The 18,197-nt window shown below is 36.7% G+C and overlaps 1 protein-coding gene across 1 annotated transcript in view; it reads right to left on the minus strand.

The window, feature by feature from the left end:
• LOC126369807 (uncharacterized) overlaps positions 1 to 18,197 on the minus strand; it is a 192,400-nt gene that overhangs the window by 36,378 nt on the left and 137,825 nt on the right. Inside the window, exons 2-3 of the mRNA XM_050014370.1 lie at positions 5,154 to 5,231; positions 2,039 to 2,220 (exon numbers count right to left, since the gene is read on the minus strand). Coding sequence (XP_049870327.1) covers positions 2,039 to 2,220; positions 5,154 to 5,231 — 260 coding nt within the window. The remainder of the gene's footprint in view (positions 1 to 2,038; positions 2,221 to 5,153; positions 5,232 to 18,197) is intronic.

Here is an 18,197-nt window from a genome sequence, read left to right on the forward strand (position 1 = left end):
TTTTAATGAGAAGTGCATATTGTTTTAAAATGTTTCTTGTATGTGTGTACAAAAAAGTATATTTGTATGATAGCCCTCGTATAACAAATAGACAACCAATCTTTGTAAAAAAGTGGCCACCGCGTATTTTGTCACAAGTGACAGCATGTAACGACACTGTACAACCGATGTTGCACTTTATTTGAACAACCATAACATCTTAATTTGTGGGAACGAACTTGTATTATCTACATAACTTATTGTAATCTACAACAAGGCTCGTAAGTTTTTTTAGAAAAAAAAAAAGAAACTCCTTAGCGAACGTGAGTCTATTTGTTTATAGAATGTCAGTGATTTGAATTGTATATTCATTGGAATCTCGATGGTCGTTATGGCTCGATCCTAGTTCACTAGAACAATACGTGTGTGAACTAACATGTAACCAATTACGTACACTATCATAACGCTAACTGAACAACGATAATACACTATGTAAACATAAACCTATTGACTATGCTCTGGCTGGACTAAATTACTAACTGGTTGTCACCTAAGGTTGTCACTTACAGATTCGGATAGTAGGATAATATCTTCTTCCTTATTTTATCCCAATTTGGGCCGAAAATAAACTAAGATTGCAGAGCAAATAAAATATTTTTATTTTGAAAGACACCAAGCAATTCGGTGTAAAGAGAGAGAGATGTAATACTTAACAGCATAGTTCTTAAAAGAGAAACACATTTCTTACATTTTACAAATGAAATTTCTTACATTACGCATTCAAATTTGGTCAACGAAAACTATTTAAATGCATTGACTAATTTTTAATAGGGTTTCGTTTCATTTTAATACCCATCATCCATCACTTCCAATAACATTTACATACATAAATGACTTTCACGTTCTCTTCTTTCCTATACTTTCAAAAGTCCTTCTTAGAACCTAAGTATAACAGGATAGGTCAACACAGGGCTATCTTCCATTGAAACTTTCAATGATGCCAGTTACAATGATTCTGAGACTCAAAAATGTTTTGGCGATTTTATAATCTGTATTTATATGGTTTCTTTTCTCTTAAAAAAATTAAAAGGTGAATATAAATCAATAATAACTACATGGTTGGTACGTTCCGAATGTTCGGATGAATTTTCATACGGTCATTTGTTGTCGAGAGTACCTACTACTAGCGGTCCGCAGAGACATATTAGTAAAACCATTGAGAACTTGATAGGGCATTCTCAACTCTACTCGAACATGTGGAAATATCATGAACGTGTGGAAAACGCCAGTGCTTTAGAGAATAGGTCCTCAGCACCAGATGATCACCGCATAGATGTTATAACAATAAATACTCAAACAAATGTGGTGTGTGTGTGTGTGAATTGTCTTTACTAACTAGAAAATAATTAGTCTAAAGTCCTGTTTTATTTTATAATAAGTATGTAATATTTTGCCATAATTATATTTTTTGACCATTCCGGACGCAGTATCGACGATGATATTGCAAAGCTAGATTTAGAAGAAAGAACCCTATTTTCAAAGTTATTAATACGTACATCACAACTATATCAGTTTGGTGCGGTCAGAAGCCTTTGTGTAGGTGCAGAGCTAATAGCTTCGATACCGTTAACGTCTAGCTTAGAACCATCAATCGTATTATTATATTAATTGTTTACTTTGATGAAAACATTAGTAGGTACCTACTTATTAAAAGCATTATTATTTTACTCTTTGATAATTAACGTGTAGGTAACATTTTTTTTTTAAGTTTTACACGATTCTTATTTCGTCTCACCTTAATCATGTGTTTGAGTTTCTAAATGTTCCTCGCGTCGCGTCGCCAGGGAGTTAAAAATGCCTCATTGAAGCAAAAAAGCAATATTGCAATTTGTCATATTCCCACATAGAAGTAAATGCACAGTGCGTAAATTCATTATGTTAAATGGCGATATTGATTTTTAGGTGAACCACTCATTATTAGTCAGATGTTATCATATATCATGACTTTCGTGGAAACCCCTTTCTCGCCCTTTATACTATAACTCTTATCTTGTCTTACCTTAATCATTGCTTTCAGCATGTGGTACCTAGTGAAGACGTTCCTCTGCGTCTTGGAGTCGCTGTACCGCGTCATCAACGTCACCAGCGCCTTCTTCGCCGTGTCGTAGTTCTCGTCAAGTCGCACGCGCACCGCTCGCAGTCTCTCGTTCGTTTCTATCACCTCTTCCTTCGTCTGCCCACCTGGTAAAAGAAACAGATGAAATTACAAGGTTTTTGATTTTGACCCAATAAATTGGGTATTAATTTTCTTCGTTTTGGTCATGCCTAGCATGTCGTAATGGAATGTTGACTTTAGTGACTGTGCCAGCCCTCTTGAGGACCTGATCATTCTTAACGTCGAAGGCTTGAAGTGGCTGATATTCCTTAAAATTATTTCATAGCTTACAGATTTACTTGTTTTTTAAAGATATGCCATATAATACTAACAAATAAGTGATTATGTCCTTTATAACATGATGGAGCATTTTAGGAAGTGGTAATCTGGATCAAAGCTCATTATACCTATCCACTGCGGGTTGCATAATATATCTCTTACGTAGCACCGTATAAAAGATTTATGCCAAATTCATCGATGTCAAGTATGAATTTAATGAATATCGAAACCCGATGAAAGATAATAGGTGTCTCAGGTTCAATATACAAATCACCTAGACCAGGTTCCTTGTCTTCCGGTCCAAAACTTAAATCTAAAATTGGCTATTGCAATTCCTGTCGCCTCGTGTTCACAAGTATCAAGCAAGAACTTAGACGTGCTCTGTACAAGACGATTTGTCCAAAGTACGATAAACTTTGTGCTTTGCAGTTCAGAGAGCAAATCGGAAATAACTTGTTCCTTTGGTCGTTATGTTCATTTTAGGATAGACAGATCGGCGCCAATGAAAATCGCCATTTTGAACATTTTAAATACAATGTTTTGTGCCTTACCTGTTGGTATCAATTTCACCAGATGGTAAGTGAAGATTATGATGATGATGTGATATTTGAGGTTTCCTTATTCGTAGCTTTTTTAGGACTCTTATGTTATTGTTTGTTTTTTCCCTATCTCACTAGGACACCAAAATGTACAACAAAATGTATGCACTTGTATAAACGCTACGTCCCGCTAACAAACATTTTTGTGGGTGGTGCTAATGCACCACTATAATTAGTGGCGACACCATAATGTCTTAATGAGATATGGCCCTTAGTTTTTTGTCTTCTACTTACTTATGGCTGCCTACCCTATCGACGTTAGTTTATATGTGTATGTATTACCTATATGTGTGATGTCATGCATTCATTTAGGCAACTTATGTACCACATTTATGCCACAAACAAATAATTGTAGGTAGGTAAATTAGGAATGCAACTACTAAAATATTTTGTTCATTCTGCTACAACATATGAAATATATAAAGTTTTCCATGTGCATAAATTATTGAAAACCGAAGCATTATTCTCATATTTATATTAATCATGCACATGGATGTAATTATGTTGTGATATTGACGAATTACTACCCAACCGCACCAATTCAGGATTTCATTACTTATCGGGCAAATAATCCGATTGAACACTGCATTTTGCAGGAATATAGTTTACCTATCATTGGATGCTCTGTTTTAATTGATACAAAAGTTCTGAAATTTCATTTCACAACGAATTTTGATTTCTGATTTCTCATTTGGCTATCAATTTTAGTCCATTTTGGAACTGTAATGAAAAAACGTATAGTTCTTGGAACTGGCCAACTGGTTTATTGTCACTCTACATGTCATCATCATATAATGTGTTTTTTTGAAGTGATTATTTTATTGAACTGTTCAGAAGATGGCATTAACCTGCTAATATTAAGAGAAAGAGTGAGAGCGGCCCGTTGATCGCACTTGGTACCTATTGTGGCGCGTAGTGGGTATCAATAGTTTAAGTAAATTGTAGTAATTTTAAAGCGGAATGTTTGGGGTTTATTGATGTGATTTATTGTTTTTAGTTTATAAGTTTGTATAAGTACGTTTAAAATAAATAAAAAATGTACATAATATGTAGGATATAGATATACCTACGTATTAGGTGATAGGTTTAACAATACAAAGTGACGCAAATAACATGCTACGTGAACCATGCGATGTCTACTAATTCACGTAAATCACGCTATTAATCTACTAGCAGACATAAGCCCCTCTCAAGACGGACCATTTAACTTGATGTTTGGCTTCCTACATCTACTTCCTTGATATTAGGTATCCTGCAACTAGTAGTTCGGCTGTTACCTTATGGAATCTATTCGTTGAATCTATTTCGTTTTGCACGCGCATCACATAAAAGCATTTTAATGGATTCAAAGCCTATTCATTAAGAAATATGTTTTGTTTTGAGTAACACAGTGTTTTTTGATCAAAATCGATTGAAACACATCTCACAAGCTACACAATTTTTAAGTTATAAATAACATCGCGGCAGATGAAAATAAATAGCCTATACTGAATGTTAGTGACATCGCACCAAATACTGAGCGCGATGATTCAGACCGTGATTCTGAGTTAATATCAAGTGGAATTTCCTGAGGGAAAAATCACGAAAATGTTGGTGTCTTTTAAAATTATTTTCAATTTCATACTTTTGCGACGGAATATTCCACTTGATATCAACTCAGAATCATGGCGTGAATCATCCCTCTAAGTTTTCGTTAAGTCACTAACACCCTATATGCCGCTAATATATGTAATATGTCGCTTATTCTAGTCTGATGGACTTGAAATTATTTTGGCTTTAAATAAATCTGTTGCAATAGTTAGAAGTCAGTTTACTAAAAAAAAATCTTATTAGGAGTGACTACGCGTTGTCTTGTAGCTTTACCCACTACATTAGTGATTACATTACTTTGGGAATTTATGTATGCATGTAGTATCTATGTAGTAAATACTCACCACCTATCTCATTACCCAAACAGAAAGCTCGGTGAAGGGTGGCTCGGTGAAAATTGTGACTAGCGTGTCTACATTAATAAAAATCAAATCCGAACGTATTTTTTTTAAAGGGGCTTGATTATCCCTATAAGGCGATGATGTACCTTTGACTTGCACAATTGGGAATATAATTGTGAGCTTATGCTACGTTATGTAGTAGATACTCACTGGAAGTGCCTTCGTCCTTGACATCTTGGACTATTCTTCTAACACTCTGCGTGAATTTTCCGACCAGGTTGGTACTCGCTGAAACAAACAAAACACCATTTTATTACCTCTATAATGTACTGGAAAATTGGTTTTCGGGGTCATTTTTCGCGTCACAGCTTTTTTGATACAGGAAATATATAAAAATTGATAGTGTTAACATATTTCGCGCTAGTAAAACGAGTTTTTATGTTAGTACGCCGAGCCCGTAAGTCTCTAAATCCGATAGATAAAACTTATCTTTATAGCTCTACATTTTTTCAATTACAATTTGGATTCAAAAATAGACTGAGCTGAACTAAGTACTCGTATTTGGGACAAGGTAAAAAATTTACTTCTTTTAAGTACTTACAAATACTCTCTATATTCGATTATTACGACTGAAATCAGGCGTTCAAATCATCTCAATAGACTACTTGACACTGTTGTCAAGTGTGATACTTTTTACGAAACGTCAAAACGAAAATGTTCTATTGGGATTGGTATATAAATACAGTAGTATGACGTCATAAATAAAAGCGGTCTAACGTCTGTCGCCTCATTGAATACTAATTAGATTCATAATTGGAATTCAACAATAATTCCAAAAGAAAAATGAGACTGGCTTCTATTTATAGAATTTATCTTTGTCCAAACTCAACGATAAATTTAATATAACCTACCCAAAAATACCCCACCCGAATACTCAAATACCCTACTTAATTAAGTAATAAATGTCATTCTATCAGGATGAGCTGTGCTCAAAAGTGAGCTTTGTTCTTAATAAAGTGTTAATCTAAAGATTGGAATGTGAAACGTCCTAAACTAATAATAAAGGTCGCATTGTAGCAAGACTTCCGAGTTGACTTTGTATAGTTAAATGTAACTATTAGCTAAACAAACCCTAGGAGTAGGAGTATCTAATGGGACCTAATTCCTATTCCAAAGTTTCCGCCTTTACAAAGTAACAAAACGTATTTTCGCTGCAATTGCATTTGCACCGACCTAGTAGTTTGCAACACACATTTGGCTGGAATCCTACACTCACACATAGTTACTTACATCGTTTCATGCATGAAATGAGACAATAGGAAAACTTGCAAAGTACTTATTGTGCAGCTTTAATTCAGGTAAATACCCAATAGAATAACAAACAGGAAAGGGGGAAACGCAGGCCGGGCACTGGATATTGTTGACGGTTTCATCACACTTCGGACACTCTATATAAAAATCTTATACTTACCGCTCGAGTACGAGTGAGACAGACAGTCCGCGCGTTCTCTCCCTATTAGTCGCTTACGGCCATTTAGACTAAAGTAAGACACAGAGGGGGTGAGGTTAGCGCCCGATACGAAACGGTGCGGGGCGGAGATTTACCGTTCTATTCATACTATTCTCCAACTATACTATCTTGCGACCGTCCTACTTTCTCGGCTCTGTGCTTTCTCGGTGTAGCAAGCATAATAAGACCACATCGTCGCGTTTCGCCTGATGCCTTTTAGCCTTTATTGGTTATATAACTTTTAATGTCAATATAGATTTTGTAATAGAAGCACTTATCTGATGAGCCCTCATTCCCATTCCAAAGTTCCTCTGACTCTACAAAGTTACAAAATGTATTTTCATTGGCAATTCTATTTGCAAGGACCAAGTAAAGCAACACATACTTAGCAAAAGTATTTGGGTTTACTGTGTTAGGTATCCTTAGCTATAAACCAAATTCTCACAGATGGTTTCATGGGGCACGAGGAACGTTGGTTTTTAAATATCCGAAAGTACTTATATTATAAATGCGAAATAAACTGACCCTTTCTGCTCCTACTTTTTATTTGATATTAATAGACATTGATTTATTATATTATGTTGTTGATAGAGTAAAAACTTGAGGTCTGGAGGACCCATGTAGGTACCAGAGTATTATTAAAATTCTCATCCTGACAAGTATTTGAGGCAAACCTACAATTAAGTCACGTCAAAAAGAAGATAAAGAAATCTCTCTCGTATAATCTCTTAGTAATTTGAGGTTATATTCACATTTCGTTTAATCTGTTACTTTGAAAACCTTGCATTATCTGTGGCACAGTGTCAAAATGCTCACAAACACGAACACAGGACTCAGGCAGAACTACAAACATCTACCTTGGACAAAATAAATGTTTGCTGGGCCGGAAATTGAACTCTGTTGCCTTTGCACAACAAGGAGGCGCACTGTACACTGAGAATGGCAGGCCGCAAACAGGTGGCCTTTATAACAATAATACGTTTATTTTAGAGTACCATACTACAAAGAAATATAGTTGCTCGCAGTCGAACTAACTGGCAAACGTACTCAGCATGCTGCTAGAGCTGCCCCGAATCCTGAGTCTCAGGGATGTGTATCGCTAGCGCATGATACTGTAGAAACAGTCCACTCGCCCTGGGCAAACATTATCTGTTCTTCTGTCGTGAGGGTTGTGAGGTGAATTACCAACCTCATCAACCCTGGTGCCAGGTTTATTAATGAACCGCCAAAGTAATCGTTACATGGCTTACATGTAACGACTACTTACTTACATCAGTAATTAGTAACCGCGACCAACGGTTTAACGTGCCTTCCGAAGCGCGGATCATCTTACTTTCGGACAATCAGGTGATCAGCCTGTGATGTCCTAACGAAACCACGGATCACAAAGTGATTTTTGTGAAACGTCCCCACCGGGATTTGAACTCGGGTCCTCCGGATCGTGAGCTCAACGCTCAACCACTGTACCACAGAGGCCGTTAATATAAGAGATAAGCTTCCTTCCCCCCACCCTCTACATGAGCTTTAACATAGCTGGTGAGGAGTGGGTATATACACTTCTGCCTACGACTTTGGGAATACAGGTGTGACGATATGTGCGTCGGTTACTGTTGTATGACTGTAGAAGAAGAAATTCCTACAAAATGGTCATAACAATCGATTGTCATTTGTTATCCAAACAGTGACCGACACAAATTGAGCAACTCCCCCCCTCTCACCCTGTCACAGTGGATTGTGGTCACTGGGGGGTTCGAACACAGTTGTGCACTACCGACGACACAGATCAATGGAAGCCCCTATCATTGTTCCGAGACAAGTTTTGTGCCTCGATTGATTGGGAACATTTATTTGCATTTGTTTTGTGTGACATTGTATTGGGGCGGGAATAATGTGTTGTGTTGTGTTTCAAACAGATTTATAATTAAATATGCTTTGTGGAAAGTAACCTTACAGTCGTGTACTTATACGTGAAAGTTATTAATACTTATTATATTCCCTATGGCATTTTAAACGCATAGCACTTAATACTACTTTCTACTTTGTACACGCGGGCACTAGGTATCTCAGCACATACAAGTACAAAATTCAATTCTAACTTCTGAACGCGAAGTTGTATGCACAGACAACTGAAAAATGGAGTTTTAGAGCGAGATCAAATACTTTCAACGAGCATTATATATGCTCTCAGTGAACTGCTAGATCAGATATTAAGTCTACTTCACTTAATATCTACTACCTAGAATTTAACTGAGAGCTCAGTAGCTACGTACGTACGGGGCCAGTGCCCCGATTCCTGCACAAACATCCTTATTTTATTTTATGTTATACCTGTCATTTCCTTATCCGCCGAAAAGGAAAGGGACGGATAATTGACAACTGTGAATTTTACATACATACATACATAAACTCACGCCTATTTCCCACCGGGGTAAGCAGAGACTATAGAATTCCATTTGCTTCGATCCTGACACACTTCTCTTGCTTCCTCCACATTCATCAACTGTGAATTTTAAAATGAATAAATAACCCGGGCGAATAAAATAGGCATCTCGCTCATATGCAACTCGCTTGACGTGTGCTATAAACTTAATTCGTTCGGGTTATTGGCCAATATAAAATTTTCACACGTGTGTTCCATAAGTTTTAGGCCTGTCCCTTTCTTTTTCAGCGGATAAGAAAATGATAGGTTTAACTTAAAATAAAATTAGATGGTGCGTACAGGAATCAGCAGATATAAGCGTTTTGCTTATTTATGTAGATAAGATACCTGTAGTGCGTATATTGTCGTCTTCCTAGCATTATCCCATTTTTCACAGGGTCGGATCCGCTTACCTAACCTGAAGATTTGACTGGTCCGGTACCTGTAGTATCTACGTATGTGTTCTCTATGGATAAGTTTAATTAACTTTATTATTATTATATAAACTATATAAGTACCTATTTGTCTGCATGCGTGCACATAGAATAAGGCTCAATGTTGCTGTTTTATTACGGGGGAAGGCCTGATGACCTATATTACAAGTTTTTAACTTAGTTTAGGCATCAGCCTTTCACAAAATCTGTCAGTTTAAACTAGTAAATTGTTATGTACTTACAATGTTTTTGTGTGGGGAAATAAATATTTTTCTTTCTTTCTTCTAACTCTTACATCACGTTCCACTACAAGCTGCCGGCATTCAAATTGCTATCTTTTGCATTAAATCTTTACCTTTTTTCACATTTAATTTGTTTTATTACAAAGTCTACACAGATAACTGATAGGAATTTGCTCTTTCTTACTTGAGCTTGATTACTTTTGTAGATTTGCCTCGAAAGGCAAAATTACATTTGCGTGGCTTTCATTTTCAGTTTCATTTTCCTTGTTTTTTTTCCATTTTAAAACCCCTTCTGCTCTACTTTCGCCGTAACGAAGCTTTTGATCACACACGAGTCATAAAGCTTTCACCTATGCATTAGTTTGCGCAAAGCGTGGTTAAGTAAGAAGACGAATGAGGGCAGTTAATATGAAAATCCCACTACTTTTGATCCAAAAAGACTAAAATACTGTTGCTTTTAGCGGCTACATAGTATGTAGATGAGTGTTCTGGTTGCAAACTGCTCATGTATAATTAAAACGTCGGTCGTTTTCAGAAGACCATTAATATTCCGTCCGCTTAGGCTGGTCGCAGAGCAATGCGGATGGTCAGTACAGACCGTCCGTGCTAACTTGCAGAGCGGAGACACGCGTGAGTAGATTGAACATCGTTTTAAGTAACGTGGATGGTTAGAACAGAATCTACTTCCCATGGACTCCTCAGGGACTAACAGCCTCTGTGGTATAGCGGTTAGAGCGTTAGGCTCACGATCTGGAGTTCCGGGATCGATTCCCGATGGGGACATTGTCGAAATCACTATGTGAGACTGTCCTTTGTTTGGTAAGGACTTTTCAGGCTTGAATCACCTGATTGTCAGAAAAAGTAACATGATTCCGTGCTTCGGAGGGTACGTTAAGCCGTTGGTCCCGTCTATTACCCGTAAAAACACTTCCACCAACCCGCATTGGAGCAGCGTGGTGGAGTATGCTCCATACCCCCTCCGGTTGATTGAGGAGAGGCCTGTGCCCAGTACTGGGACGTAATATAGGCTGTTTATGTATGTATACGTATGTATGTATGCTTCCCAGAAGCGTCCGTGCTCCATACCCGTCCTCGCATGACCATATGCGTAAGCTAAATACACGAAAGCTTAAAACGCGTTACTTACGTAGATTACACACACCACAACAAATACATTTACACGCACCGTCTTTTTGATAATTGGATTAAATTTTGTTTGACTATCTAAATACCAATACTTATACACATGTTCACCGCCTGTTTATTTTTTATTGGTAAGGTCATAGAGCAACGCCACACCACAGTCCACAGTGCTTGCTCATTATTATTTTTTTTCTTTTCTTTTGTGTAAATGTTTATAGCCTATAAGTGTTATTTCAATGTTATGTTTTTGTTTTGTGTGCTGTTTGTTGGAATAAACGTTTTCTCTCTCTCTCTCTCTCTAAAGGTAAGACGGTCAATGTATATGAACTGTCATTACAGTCACTAGCAAATAAAACTGAAAATTGCAGACTGTCTGTAAGCAGATGGTCCATCAGCATTGCCTTGAAACTGGCCTTAGTATATCAAACATCTGGAGGAGCGTTGTAGTGTCCGCCTGAGCGGAATATACACAATTAAATAATTTCATAGAATCGTCGTTTAAAAAAATTATGCGTATTTTGCTAATACACTTTTACGCTAAACAATTTGTAATTTAACTAACGTACGTACTTAGTAGCTCAGACGCCCTACCTACCTAGACACGAGGAAAGTAATAAATTTATGTACTTCGTAACATAATTATTACTTTCCTCGCTAAACCGAGGGGCTAAAATAAGGGGAAATTATCCTTACAAAACAAGTAATTTCAAGCAATCTTAGCAAATTACTTTTCTACAGAAAAATCTATACTTCTCTGCAGTTTCATCGTCATCAATCTTATAAGAACTTTTAAGGGCCGTTTATTGATGGTTATGTACTTTTATAATTACTAAATGTTACAATTCAAAATCATAGAGAATTTGAGTTGAAATCCTGCCTTAACTATAACCATTTTATAACGAAGATTTGAACCATATTGTAAAACCCAAAGTATTCGGCCACATAGATAATTCGCAGGTATGGAAGGATTTATCAAGACCTTAGTCACAGGAACCTTCTAGTTACTAGTGGCGCATATCTTAACTTGTCGAATATAAAAAAGCAGCCAAGTGCGAGTCGGACTCGCCCATGAAGGGTTCTGTAGCAGCAAGTAACATAATGAAAGGTAAATTGCGGTTTACGATTTATGACGTAATAAAAAAAAGGAATCTCGTTCCTCGTCTGTAGGGCAGATATTTGTTTTAAATTTTAAAATTCTCTTATTTTAGAAGTAACAGACACACACACATATATATTTTACCACTTTGGAAGAATCTCTCGCGTAAAACTAGGTATGCAGTTAAGAAAAAAATTATATTAGACAACTCAATATCATTTTTTGAAGACCTATCCATACCACGCACGTATGGGTTTAATGAAAAAAACATTTTGAGTTTCAGTTACGTACGGGCAACCCCCAAAATTTATTGTTTTTTTTTTCTTTTTTTGTGTGAGAATATTAATGCGGTTCATAGAATACATCTACTTACCAGGTTTCAATAGTATGGCTCTTATTGTTTCGGAAAAAAGTGGCTGTAACATACGGACGGACAAATGGACGGAGGGACAGACAGACACGACGAATCCATAAGGGTTCGGTTTTTGCCATTTGACAACGGAACCCGGAAAAGAATAACAAAATTCATTGAATTACAAAAGTTGAAAGGCCATACCATAAATTCCATTTTCATATTTTTTTTAGCGCAAGATATTTTGTTTTCGGGAAATTAGTAAACTTTTCGAAGAATGCCGTTTACAAATTCGAATTAGCGTTCATTATACAGACATGTATCTGTCAACCTTATTGTAATTTATCATTGTAGACTATTTGTTTAACGTTCGTTTTTGACATAGCCCACTTAATTTTGTTTCCTTTTTTGTGAATGAATAAAAAAAGTTCGAATTTGCTTATGGTGAAAAAAATAATTGAATGGTTATTTGTTTTGAGCAACTGTACCTGAAATCTATTGGAATTTAGTTTAGTGAATAAATTGAATGAATTTTGATTTCAATATGATTGTATTTAGTCACATATCCATGCCAGAATAATAAACACATGAAAGTATTTTATGTTTTTTCTTACTCAGTCTAATATACGGTCAGTATTTCCTCCGTCTGACTAAGAGAAGACTTCTTCTTGTTGAGCCTCTCTATCTCTGGTAATCAGCTAATGGAATGTGCGAAAAGCGAAATAGCACTTCGACCTTGAGAGAACACTAATGGATGATTATTTGTATTAAATGTTTTATAAATGCGGACCATCAGTCCGTAAGTCACTGGGTTACACCATCAGTTTCCCGTCAGACTGAGGGACCGAACTGATGAAATACTGATACATGCAACCTAGCTCTTTTAACCCTCAAGCGGGAAACAAAACAGTCGACAGTATCGACACGTGTTTCATTAAAACCGCCATCAACTTCAGACGCCTTCAACAGAGATTAGTTTAAATACGACTTGCTATTCCAGAGACTGATTCTCTGATCCCTGTTTTATACTTTTCATTAAGGGCACGAGACTTGACGATGTGGTTTACGAGCAGTAAACAGTCGTAATTTGATGAACTTGGTACTTGGTCACTTGCTTGTTGGTTACTTTTCTGCTCGAGAGAAAAGATAAAAACGTAGAATGCGTTCAGCTTATCATCCAGGGGCCTTAGCAAAGTTGCAAATGATTATGACAATCAACAGTGACAGTGATAAGACAATGGGACTGACATAAGTTGACTTTTCACTGTTTATATAATCCTTGATTGTTATATAATCCTTGGTCTTTGTTATAATCGTTTGCAACTTAGCTAAGGCCCTAGGTCATGTTATGAAAATCAAGAAAGATAGATGAGAGAAATTTATTTATTCATTTCCTGACACCTGACATTTTAAGATTGTATACATATTAAAAAAAAGAAACATTTAACTCGTAACTTCTATTGAGACTTGCAGCTCTACTTGCACTGAAATAATTAAGGGCGTATATACATTGTTTGAAGTTTACGCGGTTATTATCATAATTAAAACACATAATATCGGGTTTTTACCGCGTTAAATTCAGGTATAAGAGATTCAACATTTCAACACTGTTGCAAGTGCCATTATCACGGGATGACTGATGAAATTGGAGTGGAGTAGGTAGATCCATAATTTTCTAAGGTCAAACATATCTGTCTACCCTCTTTCATTGCCGCTTGCTTCTACATTTACATTTGTTTATCCCTGATTTTAACGCAGTAAGAATGTTTGGTTCTGTTTCTATTTGAATTAGGAAGAATAAGATCAAATACAATCAAATGACACGTCATTCATTAGCAGAGTCATAAAAAAACAATCTATGTTCATTCATTCAAAATTTAAGAGCTAGACTCTTTTCTATGGAAATTCCAACCCAATTCTCCCAAATCCCAATTCTCTTCTCTATCCAAATTTGTCGATCCTTTTCAAGTTTCTTGACCTGCTTGTACGACAAGACGTCGGCCTATTCTTTTTAACCCTATTACCATAGAATATAAGGAAGCTACTATTGAGACTTCGCTGACTGTTTCTTACCTGTCTGTCTGTCACAAAGCTGTATCTTAAGAACCGCAGTAGCTGGCTAGTTGAAAATTTCACAAATTATGTATTTCTGTTGTAGTTATAACAACAAATACAAAATATAAAATAAATATTGAAGAAGGCATACAACAAACGCGATTTTTTTCAATGATACGGAGTCCTTCGTGCGCGAGTCGCACTTTGCCGATTTTTTGTTTCAATCTACGTTACCAATATTTATATTCCTCGTAAATATACTCTGCGAGATGAAGCGTTAAGCTGAAGCTGGCACCTCGTAAACCTTTACAATACCTTTAAAATGATACTTTCTTGAACCCGATAAGAATAGTTTACCGCTAAGCCGTCTGCTCGCGTACGTGCCGATGCAACAGTCACGTCGACTTTGGGATTAGAAAAATAAAAGAGGATAAGACGCGAGTATGTTTTAGCGTTTTGCTTAACACTTTCAAGAACAGAGCGTCTAATGACGTTCCGATTCCAAGGTGTCATACTATCTATTATGAACTATCAATGATCCATGGTTTCTGCCCGTGAAAAGGTTAAATGTTGACCATAAGAGAAAATGAAATCGAAAAAATCTGACTCGGACAAGACTTGAACTGGAAGCTCTTGTCAAGCCGAGACGAGTGTGTTAACTACACCACCGGGTGCTCTTCATGTCCATGCGAAATTCTTCGGTCTATGTATCGTCATTTAGCCGACCCTAATTACCATTATGTACGTATATACTAGGTAGCTATTTCTAGGTCTATATATGCGCCGACTTCAGAATTTAGATTCTAACATTGTATTCAACGAAAGTACTATTTCTTACTTTTTATTTCACAGAATTTGAAGTCGATTTTTTATTACCTTTTCGGATTTTTTATCGTTTTCCGGGGATACGGGTGAAGGCCTCAACGGTTACAGAGGCGGCGGTTGAGAGCCAGCGGTACGGCTGTACAGGACGGAAGGGTGGCGAGTATGCATGAAGTCTATAATGGAAGTGGAAAAAGCGAAAGTGTTGTGTCAGGATCGTAGTAAGTGGAATTCCGTAGTCTTTGCCTACCCCATCGGGAAATAGGCGTGATAATGGCCCCGATTCCTGCAGACACCTCCTAATTTTACTTTAAGTTATACCTGTCATTTTCTTATCCGCCGAAAAGGAAAGGGACGAATGATTGACAGATCTTAATTTTAGGAAGAATGAGTAAATGAATGAATAACCCGGGCGAATCAAAAGGTATCTCGCTGGTATGCAAGCCGTTTGACGTGTGCTGTCAACATAATTCTGTCGGATTATTGGCCAATGCAAATTTTTAGACGGTTGTTTTAGAGTTGTGCTTAAAATTGACGTGTGTACCATATTTTTATACTTGTTAATTACCCGTCCCTTTTCTTTTATACGGATAAGAAAATGACAGATATAACTTATAATAAAATTAGATGGTGTTTACAGGAATTAGCACCATTGTGTATTTCATATTAAATTATTTTTATTCCATTTAAAAAGGACTGGTATTTGATGGAAAGATGAACAATTATATTTCCTCGCATTTTTCCTCGTTGACTAGGCGTGTACAGAAAACTCCACCCTAAGGGCTTATCTCATTGATTCAATCATACTGTTCCCAGAACATCATACAATGAAGATTATAATTTACATAATACCATTGAATATGACGTCAAGGTAAAAATCCTGCGATTCAATCTTGCAATCATGTTCAGTATCTGATTCACAAGTTTTGCATATTGAGTCACTTGTAAGTTCAGAAAGGTGAGCTTTTAATAATACTTGATCTTCTTAGTCATAATACCTAACCAAAGATTACGCTTCAATTATACTTATAAAGTGCATAATATAGCTTGATTTTGCGGATGTATGAAGTCATCAAATACATCAAAACCTACGTTGAAAATGTTTCAGTTATCTTGGTTCTTTATTAGTTTATACTGCATGTCAAATTGAAGATAACAAATCAAATTAATTAATATTTCCTTATGGGGTTATTAATTAATTCCTAATGGGGTTGGCAGAGCCACAAGTAATCAATGACAATTTACAGACAATATCGATACGAAGTCGTAAGAGACTCATATTGGATATGATGAACCTTATGGTATACTTAAATAGAGATACAACTATACAGAGTGTTAGTTACAACGTAACGAAAACTTTGAGGGATGATTTAGACCATGATTCTGAGTTGATATCAAGTTGAATTTTCCGTCGCAAAAGTATTGAACTGAAAATACTTAATTTAAAAAAGCACTAAAATTTTCATGAATTTTCTGACAGGAAATTCCGCATATTAATTTCAACTCAGAATCATGGACTGAATCATCCTCATCAGTATTCGTCGCGATGTCACTAACACCCATACGCACCATGTATGGGGTGTAAGTGACTTTGTAACGAATACTGAGGGGGATGATTCTGCTCATTATTCTGAATTAATATCGAGTGAAAACACAAATAAGAAACGTGAATTTCGTGACGGAAAATTCCACTTGATATTAACTTAGAATCATGGCCTGAATCAACCCCCTCAGTATTTGTTACGATGACACTAACACCCTGTTTAACTAGTCTTTTCATTAAGTACATTTGTTATCTTCAATTTGTGAATTTTACATATTTGTCCAAGTGAAATCCTTAATCTCTTTTGATTTGGAATCCAGTTACATTTCATATCCATATAATATATATCATAAAGGCGGGTTTAATCCAACGTTATCATCTAGGTATTACGTACCTACGTACGTTCCAGGGTTGCTGATTAAAATTGACTGCCGAAACCCTGCCTAAATCAACCCCTCCACTCCCAGTCATAACGACATGAATAAATTATGACAGTGAGCTAGTAATGTACGAATGTACATTATTGGGTGAGGGTGTGTTTGTATACATAAGCACAAACCCACACAAACAGTTCGTTAATAAGTATAAATTTATGATAAAATGGTGTAAAACAAATAGTGGTAGCCCAATTGGTAGAACGCTTGACTCACGTTGAGGTCATAGGTTCAAATCCCAACGGAGGCCTTAACTAAAAATGATTTTCGAATTAGTTTTCGAATTCATGTTTGGATCATAAATGAAATATCACGTGCTGTTCGAGTGGCGGAATACTGGGCTGAAGAAATCTGAATGCCATCGAAACGACAAGAAGAAGAAGAAGAACGGTAAAGGAAAACATTGAGAGGAAAACCACATTCCCGAGAAATGCTTTTCGGAGGTTTGTGACCTAACCTGTGGGCTGGTTGTCCATTCGCGGATTGGAAGGTCAGACAGGCTGTCGCTTCTGTAAAAAATCGGACCTGTTAAATCTTTAGGTTAGAAGAAGAAATGATGATGATGATGACATAATAAAATGGTTTATTACTATAAACGTTTGATATCATAATAGTAAAGCTGGGATCCAAACTAGATTACTCTGCATTATAGGCACATAATCCATATTGTTCTAGGTTACAACTCAAAGATGCATCAGGTAACATACTCCATTGTTTAGTGGCTAGAGCACTCATATCACAATCCAAAGTTCTTGAGTGTGATTCCCTGTGAGACATGTCAAAAATAACTTGGTGATACCTACTGCCGTGGTTTGGGCTACGAACTGAAATACTAGGTTACCTATCGGAAAGTAAGACGACTCTATGCTGCGGTTACTATTACATTACATGACCTATACAGGGTGCTAGTATCATCGTAACGAATACTGAGGGGGATGATTCAGACCATGATTCTGAGTTAACATTAAAGGGAATTTTCCGACGGGATTCGAACCCGGGACCTCGAGGACGTGAGCGCAACGCTTAAGCATAGGATCACGGAGGTCGCTACGTTCTACCTTAATTGGGAATATACTCGTAAGCTTATCTTACGTTATATTGTGAACGCTAGGGAGTTGAGGACATGAGATGTTTCAGAGGCTTCTGACGGTTTATTAATAACCCTGGCACCAGGGTTGCCTCACAACCGACGCGGTTGAAGCAG

The sequence above is a fragment of the Pectinophora gossypiella genome, chromosome 9 (assembly GCF_024362695.1).
Source record: "Pectinophora gossypiella chromosome 9, ilPecGoss1.1, whole genome shotgun sequence".
Lineage (NCBI taxonomy): Eukaryota > Metazoa > Arthropoda > Insecta > Lepidoptera > Gelechiidae > Pectinophora > Pectinophora gossypiella.